The sequence below is a fragment of the Dermacentor silvarum genome, chromosome 8 (assembly GCF_013339745.2).
Source record: "Dermacentor silvarum isolate Dsil-2018 chromosome 8, BIME_Dsil_1.4, whole genome shotgun sequence".
Classification (NCBI taxonomy): domain Eukaryota; kingdom Metazoa; phylum Arthropoda; class Arachnida; order Ixodida; family Ixodidae; genus Dermacentor; species Dermacentor silvarum.
In genome coordinates this window covers 128,104,515-128,118,868 of record NC_051161.1, presented here as the reverse complement: position 1 = coordinate 128,118,868, position 14,354 = coordinate 128,104,515, and the positions used below count along the sequence as shown (strand labels likewise).

The 14,354-nt window shown below is 43.4% G+C and overlaps 3 protein-coding genes across 18 annotated transcripts in view; 1 reads left to right on the top strand and 2 right to left on the bottom strand.

The window, feature by feature from the left end:
• The window catches only part of LOC119461695 (uncharacterized), a 38,241-nt gene extending 33,411 nt beyond the window's left edge, over nucleotides 1-4,830 (top strand). Inside the window, exons 6-7 of the mRNA XM_037723063.2 lie at nucleotides 4,274-4,349; nucleotides 4,428-4,830. Of these exons, the coding sequence (XP_037578991.1) occupies nucleotides 4,274-4,330 (57 nt within the window). The 3' untranslated portion in view covers nucleotides 4,331-4,349; nucleotides 4,428-4,830. The remainder of the gene's footprint in view (nucleotides 1-4,273; nucleotides 4,350-4,427) is intronic.
• The window catches only part of LOC119461693 (neprilysin-1), a 559,943-nt gene that overhangs the window by 57,921 nt on the left and 487,668 nt on the right, over nucleotides 1-14,354 (bottom strand). The window lies entirely within an intron of this gene.
• The window catches only part of LOC119461694 (mucin-2-like), a 303,059-nt gene that overhangs the window by 157,786 nt on the left and 130,919 nt on the right, over nucleotides 1-14,354 (bottom strand). Inside the window, exons 9-10 of one of the 10 annotated variants that reach the window (XR_007468227.1) lie at nucleotides 12,954-13,160; nucleotides 7,592-11,407 (exon numbers count right to left, since the gene is read on the bottom strand). The exons of 8 other annotated variants lie outside the window; for them this stretch is intronic. Coding sequence is in view for 1 of the 2 variants with exons in the window: in XM_049671908.1 (XP_049527865.1) it covers nucleotides 12,954-13,160 (207 nt within the window). In the remaining variant the exon portion in view is untranslated. The remainder of the gene's footprint in view (nucleotides 1-7,591; nucleotides 11,408-12,953; nucleotides 13,161-14,354) is intronic. One more of the 10 variants, XM_049671908.1, reaches the window with a different exon arrangement.

Sequence of the window (14,354 nt, the reverse complement as noted above, 5' to 3'; positions counted from 1 at the left end):
TCCTTCATTTACTTACGGTGACATCTTTCCGCCTCGTCTTGCCGCCTTTTATGTGTATATGTGATGCATAACTTACCGCTCTCTAACCCATGAACATTATATGTGTAACCTTAGCCACATATACACTGCATCTAAATCATTGCATCTATGCCATGCGATATATTTCTCTGCAAACTACAAGCAAAGTGTGAGATCCACAGCGCACATTTAAGAGATCTAATTTTGGTTTCCCAATCAAAATACTGGTTTCTAGGGTGTCAAAAAATTTTTGTTCTCATTATTTTTGACGTTTCGGGAAAGTATCTGCGCTGGTGCGCGTGCTTGTCAGCAAGCCAGAGCTACATTTATCGAGAATATGCTTACGAAAAATAAAGAACGCAGGAAACATGACGACGATATCGATTGATACTTCCCGCTTATGTTCGACACCCGTCACTGACAAACTACCAAACAACGTAATCGCCTATCAACCGGCGTAAGATCAAAATTCCTCAAAGTTTTCAGAAACACCCCTGACAGTCATTCTAGCCTCTATTTGCGTCCGATTACTTTCGTGGCCAAGCCAGCACCGAGGCTAACACAACACTGGAGACTTTTTAGTCCCTGAGAGCCCAAATAGGCAACACTGTTGCCCATCGCTTTCAACTCTTTCATTCCTGATGTAAGGTCATCATTATATACATTCTCAATATAAGGTCGCGTTCTTGCCGAACTTTAGGCGAGTGAATGATTGATATCTTTCAGGTCATGTGAATGTTTAATTCCAAGATCGAGTCGGAGGTCCCTCGGCGCAAAGATGTTGCAGACGTCTTGAGAGTGCCAAAAGACCCGTACAGTCGGAAGCAGCTTTCAGCTCGAAATACAAGGAGGACATGTAAAAACCAGTGCAAATATGAGACATAAAAGAAACAATTAAAATGGTGGTTAAAAGCGAAAGTTAAATAATAAACGAAGATGCTTATGAAAGACATAATGAATGCACATGCAAGCTCGTAGTCACACAATGCACGCGCGCACGCAGCGCAGAACACACTGAACCACATAAAAAAGAGACAGGAAAAAGCAGCGACACAAAAATTCTAGAATGCACATGCATGCGCAATGTACAAGCTCAAAGCCGCTGAGATTTCATGAAATTCATACTAATGTGATGAAGGTCCCTGTGTCCTCGCAGATTATGAAAAGCATACGTCGAATTTGCTTCGAATAGCACGATTTGACATGATAATCCAGAATGAAGCGGAAACATGGAAACCTACCACACTATGTTAGACATTTATTTCGGTGTTTAGATAAATAAAAGCGGCTTTAACGGTAAGAACTGCAATGACATGGACACGTTGTCTATGTAGATTTTTATGCTGGCTTCCGCAGCTATCCACGATATTTATAAAAATGTGCGTTTTTCACGTTCGTAATGCACTACTTCTTCTTGAGAACTGACTTGAATAGCGATTATGCCCTCACCTCTCTAAATGTCTGAAAATGCATGAAAATAAAGACGACAAACTTTTCCTAAGGACAAGCTCCTTGAAGGTTACAGCCTGTTGAACATAGCGGATCTGTGAAAAAAATTAAAAACCGTGGCAGCGAGCCACCCTCCAAATACTACTGTAGCTGCAGCTTCGATCAAGGACACTGTTCAGGGCACTTACGTTGTGAGTAGCGGGGAGGCAATGCTAGTAAGCAGGAGCTTTGAACAAATCTGTGGAAACGACCATTTCAAAGCTTCTGGTGCAGTTTTGGGTGGAAATAGAAATGGGCTTGGCACTCTAAGTATCTGTCTTCCTAGAAATCACCAAGATCTTGGTTCCTATTAAAGATTCGTTCCCACTCTTACAAACGTCTCAATAGTGCAGATGATATACGCTGTGTTTATCATTAGCTGACCGAATGTTTGCAAATTGCCTGTGGAAAATAGCTCAGTTCTAACCCTTGGTCTCAATTACTCGGTGAATTACGAGAAATGGAAGTGCTTAATTAAATAAAACCAAAATTACAATAACTCTTTAAATAATTATTTTGCTGCACATATTTCAACTTATCACTTGTAACTAGTCAGTTCTCAAGGCGTACGACCTTGGAACGCATTCTCCGGACTGCATGGGTATCGAGGTATCAATTATCAAAGTGTCCAATGAAATGCGCATGGGCATTCAAGTTACTTTCATGCTTCAGTGCATTAAACATCGTTTTCTTCTTTTTTTTTCTTTTTTTAGGAATCTGAGGACACATAAGCACTTCTTATGAGTTGTGAATGCGAAAGCATTATTGTCCACTTTAACGACGCTGAGTGATCCTTCGAGTTATGAACACCTTGCGGGAAAGCGAGTACGTGAGACGCTTGGCCAATGCACTTCGATACATGACGTAATGCTACCTTGCCCGACTGTCATATAATCTAATGGGGACGCTCCCGAGTAAGCTGTGGTGATGGTGACGTCACCGCCTTCGTCACGCTGGGCTTGGCAATGGAAATTTCTGTCCAAGTAGCTTTATGCCGTAAAGCAGAGTGCGCAGGCCTGCTATCTTGGAGGTGCTGGTTTAGCCGCATTCGTAAGACACTCGGCTTCTTACCATTGGGTCGTAGGTTCGAAACTCACTACCACCAAGGCTTTTTTTCCCTTTCGAATTAATTTCTTTATAGTGATTACTGAGGCCAAGTTAGCACGCAGGCTAGAGCTTGCACAGACGAGGAATGCGCGGATAACACAGGCTTCCGAGAGCGAGGGTGACGTGACATCGCGGCGATGCCCTCTCCCATCAAGCAAGACCTGGCGCTCCGTCTCTGCCGACTCTGCTCCGTCGAGATGCGCACGTGACGCGGTTTCGCAGCCAATGGGAATTTAGGTAGCGTTTCGCTGATACAGAGGTCGGCTTTTTCGCTCAATGGGCCATATGAGTATTTCGCCTCAAAATTAACTGGAACAGATATGCATTTCGTCGGACACTTTAAAAAGTAACGTCTCGAAACTGGCGCAGTCCGGAGAATTTGTTCGAAGTCGATACGCCTTGTGAACTCACAAGATATGAAGATATGTACCGTAAGATGAAGATGAAGATATGTACCGTAAAACAATTAATCAAGAAGTTAATTAGAGTAATTACGTTGATTATTCAGTTAGACATTTTGAAGTAATGGCCGCTTCATCGAGTAATTTATATTAAGGCGTAGAATTGCGCTATGCACCACAGGTAATTTTCGAAAAGGTGGTGCAGGTGGAGAAAGAACGCCCTATAAGAGCCATGCACCTTTCAATTTGTTGGATGTTAGATGTGTATGTCATGCAGGTGGGGGAAGCTGCGTTGGTTCACTCGTCTGAACAACGTTGAATTTCGCTTACTCATGGAACTGTTCGTCTTTGTGCATATGTGCGCACGTTTTTCTCTTTTGCGTGACTTTCTGGGCTCGCGTTCATAAGTTTGCTTGTATTTTTAGCCTTCATTCAGCATTTTTCAAAGCTATTTTTACGTTTACCTGCCACCACGAATAGCTTGTGCCATTTGAAAACGCGAACTTCACCTTCCAAATAATGTATTTTAATATGTTCACCATTTAGCCCTTATGCTCACGTTTCAGTTATGTGCTTCAAACGCATATTTCAATTCAAGCAGGTTCCCGTAAGCAAAATTATTGCGCGCTTGGGTCATTGCTGTTAGAAATGATGCCTTTATAGTGTAGTGCATTAAATCTATCAGTGCGCACCCTGACAACTGCTAGGCTCCTACCCATCATGATTCGATCAGTGCAGTAACGCGGCAGTATAATTTCTCAGCCCGTTGAAAATACTTCATTTTGATACTATCGGCCCTTTTAAAGGTTACCTCAAAGGGCTCATAAAAGTGGGTGTTAAACCATAGCTCCAGGTCGCTATTCAAACGTACAGAACGTGCGAACTGATAGTTTTACTTAGAGTACACGCAAGCCATTTCGTATATGCGTTTGACGATTTCGTATTACAAACAGATATGGTAGCCTGTAACCATGATTGCTGCACATTTTTCTTTAAAAAAGCAGTGCAGAACAACACGACAGAAAAGTTAAGCAATGATTGCTTCTAGACTCGTATGTGCAGGTCAATCCACTTTAATTTTTACTGAACACCCAATTTTGTTACTTCGCGAGCTTTTTGGTTGTAATAACGTAAACACATGGTTTCTTGCGTTGTCAGAGTACTGGAAAGCGCCCATGCATAATTATTATCACCAGGTAGCGCCTGTTTGTGTATAAGTAACCTCAAAAATATCTTACGAGCGTGTTCCTTTCTTTTAGAAATGTATGAAAGACGCCTTTAAGGGTTTTCAAGATACTATCATGAGGAAGCGTTAACCAGTTATCACCATGAGAGGTAAGTTAATTCACTCAGATGTCTTCCAGAAGATTCGTGGTACATGAAACGTTCTTTCTCTTCTCGTACTCTATTTAGGTCAAACTCCTTAGTCACCTACAATCTGACGGAGCGTCCAGAAAAAGCTTGGCGAGTCCGGGCCGTGAAGAATCCAATTTGCGACCCTCTAAGATATCGGATACAAGTGGCTGAATATAAATTCTAGTATTGCGGATGTACTTGGTGGAAACTGTACAACTGTTATAAAAATAAAGCAGTCGTATTGTTATCACTATGCTTCACCTGTCTGAGTGAGCAGCTGAGAGCGCAAACGAGTTAATGGCAGACATTTGCTACCCAACTAAGGGTTAGAGGATGGCATGTTGTTGGTGCCATAGGCGATTGTAAATGTGCTCACATCAATACTTTTTGTTTTATCTCTCAAGTCCTATTTAACGATGTCTTTCTTGTTGACAGTAAATGTCGTTATGTTTATGTCGCTGGCATCGTTCATGGCCATCAGTTGCGTTGTCTTTATTTTTCTTTATTTTTGCTAAACAAACGCATCCCTACAATGTTTTAAAAGGGAAGCTGTTAAGGTCACGACGGGCCAAATGGGCCTCCTTGCTCACATCAGGTCAAAGGCCACATATACGCATTCTCAAAAATTGTCCTGAATTCGTGAGACGGCGGACAATAAACGCACTTCAAACTTACTCTGAAATAAACGAAAACGCATCCACCTTTCAGCAAGAAATCGAAATTCATAACAGAACATTTTAGCGTGGTATTAATTGCCGCGAAGGCGACGTGTTCGAAAATTTGGTGAACTTAACGTTAACTGCACACGTGTTGCAGAATGCGCTGCTTCAGGCACCGACCAAGAAATAAATATAGTATGGCATCGTTTCGTAGCACCACGCATAAGTCTTGTTCTTTTTTACATCGCTTAGTTACATCGCTTTGATCGCTTAGTTTTTGGACAAACGTTTTACATTTTACTTAGTATGTTTTTATGCACCGTGTAGAAGAAATCAAGCTATAGAAAAATTGTAGGCGAAGTGTTTAGTACATCTCCAGTTACAGTGTCGAATACATTGCGACATGTATCATCATAATTTCAGAGACAATTAACAGCCACAAATTCGGACTGTAGTTACTCCTGATTCCATGCAAATGTCATGTTCGGGTTTCTAACCTTTCCAGCCCTGATTAGCTTACGTAACCATTTCGCGCACATCGTAATTTTTTGCCTTATACAGTTATAGTTTCAACTGCAGTATAATAACAATCAACTGCAGTGGTATACACAAAGCAGAATTCGCGATTATTACAGCGAAGCTGTATACCTCTACCAACCAAGGAAATTTTTGTGTCTGCGTAAGCAAAAATGCCAAGCTAAAAATTGAATACAAACAGCATATCTACTTTGAAAGCAGGCATACAGCATGCAGCTAAGCACTCGCTTTCAAAGGATAACCATAAAACACGCATCAAAACCACACGATGGCTGATAAGGCGCGTGTGAAGAATGGGAACACCCTACGACGCGTTGCGGTATAGATTATGTTTGCAGCTGCTTCGAAAGGGGTTGACGTCCACTCAAAACCCTCGTGAAACCGGTGTCTCTGGTTTCACTCTTTGCAGAACCACGTGTGTGAATTAAAGTGACGTCACAGTGAGTAATCGTTGTGGGTGTCGTTTACAGCGTTCCTTCTCCCTTGTGTGTTTCCCTGTAAAGATTATAGTTGCGTAAGCTACTCCGAGTGGAAAAGTACCCAACAGCATAGAAGCCACGTAGTGACGTCACTACACTCTGCAACTCATTTAGTCCATTCCAGGCTACCATGGGGAGACCACGGAAAGTAAAGACGGCAGAAAAACAGCGTGAATATAACGTCGTTGTAAAGTAATAAAGGGTGTGGTTAAGTACATTTCACTTGTCTTTGGTTTCACTCTTTGTGGAGGCACGTGTGTGAATTCAAGTGACGTCACAATGGGTAATCGTTGTGGGTGTCGTTTACAGCTTCGCTATCCAGCCACCTTCAAGGTGTGGATTGGAGTCACTTTTTTTTAGATATCTTGTAGGGTGGTGCACGACGTTACTTAACGAAATTGTTGAGCTGCCAGTTAAGCGTTGAGGCACGGTTTCCGTGCTTTGCGTTAGACGTACGGCTTTCCATGGTGTTTACGAATTGCGGGCAAAATTTATTTTGTAACTATTGCATTTACATGAAATACAGCGTATCAGTCACATATTTCAAATAGTGTTTTATGTGGATTTAAAATATTACATTGGGCAGCTAACACATATTGCCAGGAAAACGTCGGTTTGTCAGCTGATAATAACTCTGATATTGTTATTAACAAAATGTTATTCTGCAATATATCGAGAGGGCAACGAGGCGCAGCATGAAAATTTTGTTCCCGAGCCACTCAGAGCTTCGTTCAAACGGCGGTAATGCAGCTGATCAAAATGTGGGTCCTAAAACCTCAAAGCAGTAAGCAGGTGGTAAGCATTTCCTAGTTGACTTTGTTCGTAGATCTATTCCACCGCGTAATAAACATTTCTGTAGGCTAATAAAAGTCTCACTTTCTTTACGACGCCGAACATATGATTTCGGATAGTGTAGGAGAGACGAGAGGCGAAGAAATGCACAAAACAAGCGCGACTTCCAAATCAGGCTAGCAGCACATGCTAAGACACCGAAGAGCTAAAGATTTGTATTCATCCGTGCTACTCGGCACAAGACATGGACTACGAAAAAGGGGCAGAGCACCTGCATATGACAAAGCCAAACTTTATAAATGCCTATGCCTGAAAACGTTGTGGCAGTTTACCTAGCTGAGCAGGAAAGTAATATTTCTGTTACTTTCCAGCCGGTATTTAGCAGAGAGGCTGCTTGACCTTTGGCACACAGAAGTGCTTCTCACTACAAATGGTAAAAATGCAATGTGTTTCTGTGTTTGAAGAGTACAAACAACTGTTTCGTTCCAACAGTGTCATTCTCTTTGTACAGGTTTGGCGATATGGAATATATAATTTTTGTCACAACACAAAAGACAAGTGGATATTTGAAACAACTTTTAATTCACTATATACATATCTCGGTCAAGGAACAGAACAGGAAAGCAATGACACAGGCACTTTCATTTGTTAGTTCGAGAACGCTAACATCGCGCGCATTCAATACGCTAAGCCCGCAAGGTGTGTGGAATACCACTTCACCATGTATTGCAGCAGAAGATAGGTTGCCATTTACATTACGCAATGTGAGGCACAGTATATTCACGCGCTCCGTGAACAGGACACGACTCTGAAGGGTCCACCGAGCGCGTCTTTGAGTATGGCGATCAAACAAAGTTCACAACGAGTGCCATGTTCTTACTGATACGAGGCCCAAGTTTTGGCACAATATTGCGCACAGGAAGAAAGATTATTACACATAGAAAATGCACTAATAGATATATTCCCGATTTTGAATTGTAAATTGTGCAAAAAAAACTAATCTTAGGCAAGAATATTTACCTTGCCAAAATTTAATTGGGTTGTTACCTACTCAGCGAAATGTAAGGCATTAGGCACTTGAATAAGACCTTTGCTGAGTGAGTGATAACGATGGGTAAGACAAAATATGGGGGGTTACATGGTGTAACGCCCCACTTATGAGAATATAGGGAGCGCATTAGCAAAGAGCAAAGCGCATAGCTAAACAGGTCCTCTGACATCTCGTGAAAAGGGCGGTATAGAGAGAGTCGCAATAGTAAAAATTACAAAAATACATTACCACGTTTTCAAAATCTATATACAAGAGGACAAAACTCCTCGTTATAAAAAGAACAGTGACTACACGCAAGTCACGTTGAAAGTGACTGATGAGCCATTCTTGTGACTATTAGGTAAACTGGCAGGTAGCCACACTCGTCCTGATAAATCACTACAAATAATTGTTGGGGAGACTGAATGGAGCCGGCTGCGAATCCCTTACGGCCTTCATTTAATATTTTAACATCCAATCAATTACTATAATATCTCTGCCCGAGGAACAGCATTTTTCCGGCAGAATAATATTTCGCAAACTACAACGATCTCTAATATATTATTTTCAATACACTGTACCACATACAAAAGTAGGCGGTGCGAATCCTCGGGCGCTTTTCGCTTTTTGCTCACACGTAATACTTCTAAAACAGATAATCAACTTTTATAGACGTGCCTGCTTTCACCTAGATACATTTTTGCAACAAATAGTCAAAGAAAGGGAAAACAGGAAGCAGTCTAAAACCACAAATGGAATGGCCGCGAAATATGTGATGCATCAGGAGGTAGAGCTCTAAAGCTCTTGTAGGACACCATGGCATTATCTCAAGATAACCACGGTATATTCGGGATCACGCGTGCAACCAGACGCGCAGGAAAAAGAAATCCATGCAGCATCGATTATGGAATGTGGGGCAGAATGTTTCTATATCGAACGAAATGGCAAGACATAGTTTTAAGGCATTTCCAGTGTGGTGTCTTTCAATGGCTCGTTCCACAGTGCGGTGAGTAAAGGACATGTTGTCATTGTCTAAATTCATATAATGGTTAATCATAGACGTTACCACGGTGCTTTCTTTCTCAACAGGAGAACCAATAAACAAGTAGACGTGGTCAAACAACTTTAAATGATAGTCTCGTGCAAGTAGTTCATGCTATTTTTTGAAAAACAAAACATAAAAATACAGCCGCTAAAAAGCGTGAAGCGCTTCAGCTTAGGGCAGTGAACCGACATACAGATTCTTTTACTAAACACTAAAATCTATCTTTAAAATATGCTATGACTTTATTAAACAGCTTTTCCTTTTTCTTCCGGGTAAAATCGTGTCCAACAACGAAATCTAACACAGGAATCTGCATTGATAGTGACTTGAGCCCAAAAGCCTTGGTACCCAATTGTATTTATCAATAAGTGTCTTTCAAAAAAACAAAAACATGCGTAAATAAATAAACTAGAAACCTTGGTTAGTCGTGGGTCAATTTTTCGCGTCCCTTCTCAACAGTAATCATGCGCACCTTTGTCGTTTCAGCGTGTCTATATTTTCTTTCCGCATTGATCGAGAAGTCTTTGCTTTATTTATCTACGTAATCTTACCTTCGGACGGCATTCCCCTTTCCATAACATATTTTGAAGCACAGCTAATGGTCTTGTTTGTTGCAGTATGGGCAGGGCAAACTAACACTAAGTGAACTTCATCTTTCCGTAACTTGTAACCTTTGACAAATGTCGAATGGGCCCCTTTGGATTGTATTTGTCCTGTTACCCAAGTGCGCCGAAGATCTAGCGCATTCGACACAAACACACACACTAGCAATTATACAATATTCACCCATAAACCTCTCACAAAGATTGCACACCCTTCTCAGCAATCTCTAGTGTTATTCGCAGCAAGGTATATCAGGACAAGATGGAAACAGGGCATTCGACCAAGGGATGGCTCAGCATTCGTTTCCGCGTCTGAATATAGCTCGATAAATTACAAGGAAATGAAGTCTGCCACCCCCAACACAACGTTATGGGCTCACAAAAAAAGAAAAAAGAAGAAAAAAACACAGCGAAAACATTCCTCGGATTTTCTACTAAGCACTGGCTCAGGGTCAAGCTACAGTGACAAACAAAAAAGAAAGAAACACAGTATAGGTGACTGGAATGTGGCTGCTCGCTCTTCCCTCATTGTCATAACCTAAGTATGCCGTGCAATACGGCATTCCCAACGAGAATGCTTCCGATGGCACCCGATATGTTTCAGCGAAGCCGAGCTCATTACGAGCGAGACGGTCGACGCCGAGAGGCCAGCCCGCTAGGTCTCTCGTCACATTGCACGGCTACCGCGGCCGCGATGTATCTCACACATTGACGCGCACACGTGAATCCCAAGCAGCTCTCACGTGATTTAGTGACTCTTCTGTGCAGCAGCGTGTCCGCTGCATTGTAACACTGTAAAGTTCTCGGTCAAAGTCCATCTAGCACTGAAAGTAACCAGCCAGGCAGTGTGCACCGTCTGCAGGGCTACGACGGACACTGATTGTAGCTGGGCACCATGTGACAAGTCACGCGGTTCTCGATGAAGCCGCGTGCAGCTGAAGAGGCTTGTGAATCCGGAAAGGCCAGAAAAATCACTGGAGTAGGTTTTCAGAGAACCGCAGTGCATTCTGACAAGGCTAAAATGACTCATGGCCGCGGATGCAAAGGTGAAGCGGAATGACCTCTTGAAGTTCTGGCAAGCAGCCATACGATAGTTTCGCGGTGAAGTTGTGTCTATAGTGTGCGTTAGCCTTTCTTTTCAGGCTCTGCGACTATTCATTTTGCGAGAGGAAGCACCAGTTGCAGGAATTACTAGCATTAGTACTCAAGCAATTCGCAACATTTCCTGAACAGCGCACTAGCCGAAGTACTCATGGAGTATCTAGTGCGCTTACAGAAGTGTTCTTACACTGCAAAATTGTACTGGGGGCCGGCTGTTTGTCTGAAACTCTACAATTCGTTTGTATATATCCATCTGAAAATACATATTGGAAGCTGCTTACTAGAGTTTAGCTCCGAATATTTTCACGGTACATACATTTTATTATATATGCTTTCTAATGAAATTAAGTGCATGTTACTGGGTCTAAGAAAAAATTGATCATAAAATACTGTTCCTGAATCGAATTAGGGGCTCATCCGGGAAAGCCAATCGTGTATAAGTACGCACGCAGATACAGTCTTCAAGCCTTTGCACTTTCTATGTGTTCAAGCGCGATCGCATCAGAGGCCATGAGTCAAAAGCCCTGCCTAACAACTGGTTGCGGTACCCTGGAGATCTCGTTCCAGCGGTCCGACAAAGACCGAGCTTCAAAGTCGCGTGTCCTGCGCGTCGGCAGGGGGCTTGCGCTCGTTGACTATCTGCGAGTACGGCACGACCCAGCCGTCACCGTTGATGTGCGTGCCGTTGCCGTTGAGCGCATCCTTGAGCTGCGCCTCCTCCTTGAGGATCTCTTCGGCCGGCCGCAGGTCGCCCATCTCGGCGCGCATCTGCAAGTCCTTGGTCAGCTTCTCCTGAGTGGCCAAACAGAAAGTGCAGGTTAGTGCTACTTTGAACGCCTTGCTGCATTTCTGCAGCATTGACACTCTTGGTTGAAGTGAACAACCATATGAATTAGATATTGTAATGATAAGCTGTGATTCCACTAGTTAAATTTTTAATTTCCATTTCATTTCATGGCCCTAAAGACCCGCTCCGTGACCGATATTACGTAAGGGCTGGGTTACGTCAACAAACTTGATGCAGTACAAAGGCAGCAACGTGCCATCAGTAAATGTCAGACATAAGTACATTTAAATTTAGACACAATACCACAGTAAAAACAAACCTATATGTATAAGATGAACGCACTCAATAAACCGTTACATGTTACTGAAATGAAAACATATTATCATACTGTAAACGGAGAAGTGCAAGTAAATATCGAATAATGATGTCATTTATGACTAACTCAGGAGAAGTGGAGGCAGCAATAATTCTCCCACAGACGCATTCAGCAACATGCTAGTTAGGAAAACCTGACCTAACGAAATTTTATCCTGTGTTCATTCATGTAACATTGACTTGAGATCAAACTAGTGCTTGAAGACTTCAACGGCCGAATTTACAAAGCCCCGGTTCGTTCGCAAGCGCTCTGACTATTGGCCGTAAACCTTCGCTAATAATATGTTCAACATCCGGATCAGCTAAAATTTTCTATCACGGACAAATCAAGCGTACGACTTTGTTCTTTTAATACGGGCTCTTAGAATTACGAGGCTCGCAACAACTTTTCATGCACCAGCCTTTACAAATTGGGCCCCTTTCATCTTTATAAACAGCGCGAATGACGATAAAGTGTAGACAAAACGAGCATAAAACACTAAAAAGAAAGCGACGGCACAAGTGCTGATCTTGTAACCCCAGTTAGTTTCCTAGGTGAAAAAACACACTTTGATGTACTGAACGTAGTCACGTGGGTACAGGTGAACTTTGCCAGGCATCTACAACATATTATGTCACAGAACCCTGAAGAACCATCTGTAAAGAAAATATATATAAATAAAAATCTCGAAACGCTGTTTGACAGCTGACGTGGTTAGGCTGCGCAGATAAAGTTTACTTGCTTCAACATATAACTGAATTGAGTGCTTAATGTAGTGTTTTGATGCATCTCGAAACGCTGTTTGACAGCTGACGTGGTTGGGCTGCGCAGATAAAGTTTACTTGCTTCAACATATAACTGAATTGAGTGCTTAATGTAGTGTTTTGATGCATCCACAAATAATCAAACGGCCCGTGTGCCATTCCAATAATTCGATATGTTCTCCGCATAATTAATATGTAGTCACCATGTATCGTATATAAGTTTAATATACGTTTCATAAGAACTGTACCGAAAATGTATGGATATATCGGAGTACATACGGCGCTTTTCAATATAGAGAAATCGTGGTGTCTTTACTACGCTCTTATTTTATTTTTGAAAATAGTTCGCAGCCGTTCCGCCTGTAGCGCACTGAGACTCGTGATGTTCAAATTTATATGTGAAATAATATGTGCAGAAATATGTGCACTGACCGAATCAGGCGAGTACTGGTTCGAGGACAGCGTTCGACACTTGACCATGATGACCACCAGCAGGGCGAGTAGGAGCAGTGCAGCCAGCGCAGCGCCCACGATGACGTAGACGAGGCCCAGCGATGAGCCCAGGAAGCCAGCCACGCCCACGTCCTTCTTGTGCAGCACGGGCAGCCCGTAGAACACGTCCGTGATGGCAGTTCCCAGCTGCGCAGAAACAGTGCTCAATAACCTCGTTTGCATCGGAGAGCCCATAATGCGCTCGACAAATGAACAGCTTCAAAAGTAATAGGTGATGCATTTGTATACCGCATTCTCCGACAGATTATATTTTAATGTAATCTATCGTTTTGCCTAATTTTCGTATTTGGCAGGGTACGCTGAACGAGCCCACTGCCGGAAGAATTTGCTCACACTGCCTCGGATCAAGACAGCAAGATATCACTACTGCTATTTTGAATGCGCGTGGTTCGTAATATGTTTAATACCCGTAGCACTCGACGACTATACAGACACAATAACCGCGAAAGCTTTATACAAATATAAGAAAATCAGAAGACATCAGCGGTGTATCCCGCTCCGAACTCATTTACTGCAACAGCAGCAGCTTCTCACAGCAGTCATGGCTATGTTTTTGTTGTTGTTGCCTTTAACATATATGGCACGTGCGCATAAACGAGGGGGCATCTTCTCAGGAACAGTTTCGTCATTGCAATGTGTGTGACGTCGCCTTTAGCCGCTATAGTATGAAGTGCTGCAGCCTCCAAAATATACGGGCGTAATTACTCTGAGAGTCTTCCTGGCATTCAAGAGAGAGAGAGAGCAAGGAGAGGAAAGGCAGGGAGGTCAACCAGAACAGCATCCGGTTTGCTACCCTGCACTAGGGGTAAGGGAAAGGGGAAATAGAAAGAGAAAAATAGGGAGAGAATGAGCACTGAGTACTAGAGCACTGCACGGGCTCGGGCTTACCCGAAAGCCCTGGGCCGGGCCGGGCCGGGTAGAGCAGTTTTGTCACGGGCTCGGGCCGGGCTCGGGCACGGCGTGTGCTTTTTGACCCGGGCCCAGGCCGGGCTCGGGTGTTTTGACGCGGGCCCGGGCCGGGCTCGGGCTTTGTGCGAGTTATTCTCGGGCTTCTCAACTCTGAAAAACATGTATTTTTCGGTCTCGGGCCGGGTTCGGGCCAGTTTCGAGTCGGGCTCGGGCCGGGCTCCGGCTTAAGGTAAAGGAGTGGCGGGCCGGGCCGGGCAGGTGACGTAGATTATTTCCGGGCCCAGGCCGGGCCCGGGTCTCGCCTCAAAAGTTTTGATCGGGCTCGGGCGGGCCGCCCAATGTAAAAACGGCCCGGGCCCGGGCCGCGAAAATTGGCCCGTGCAGTGCTCTACTGAGTACACGGGGGACGAT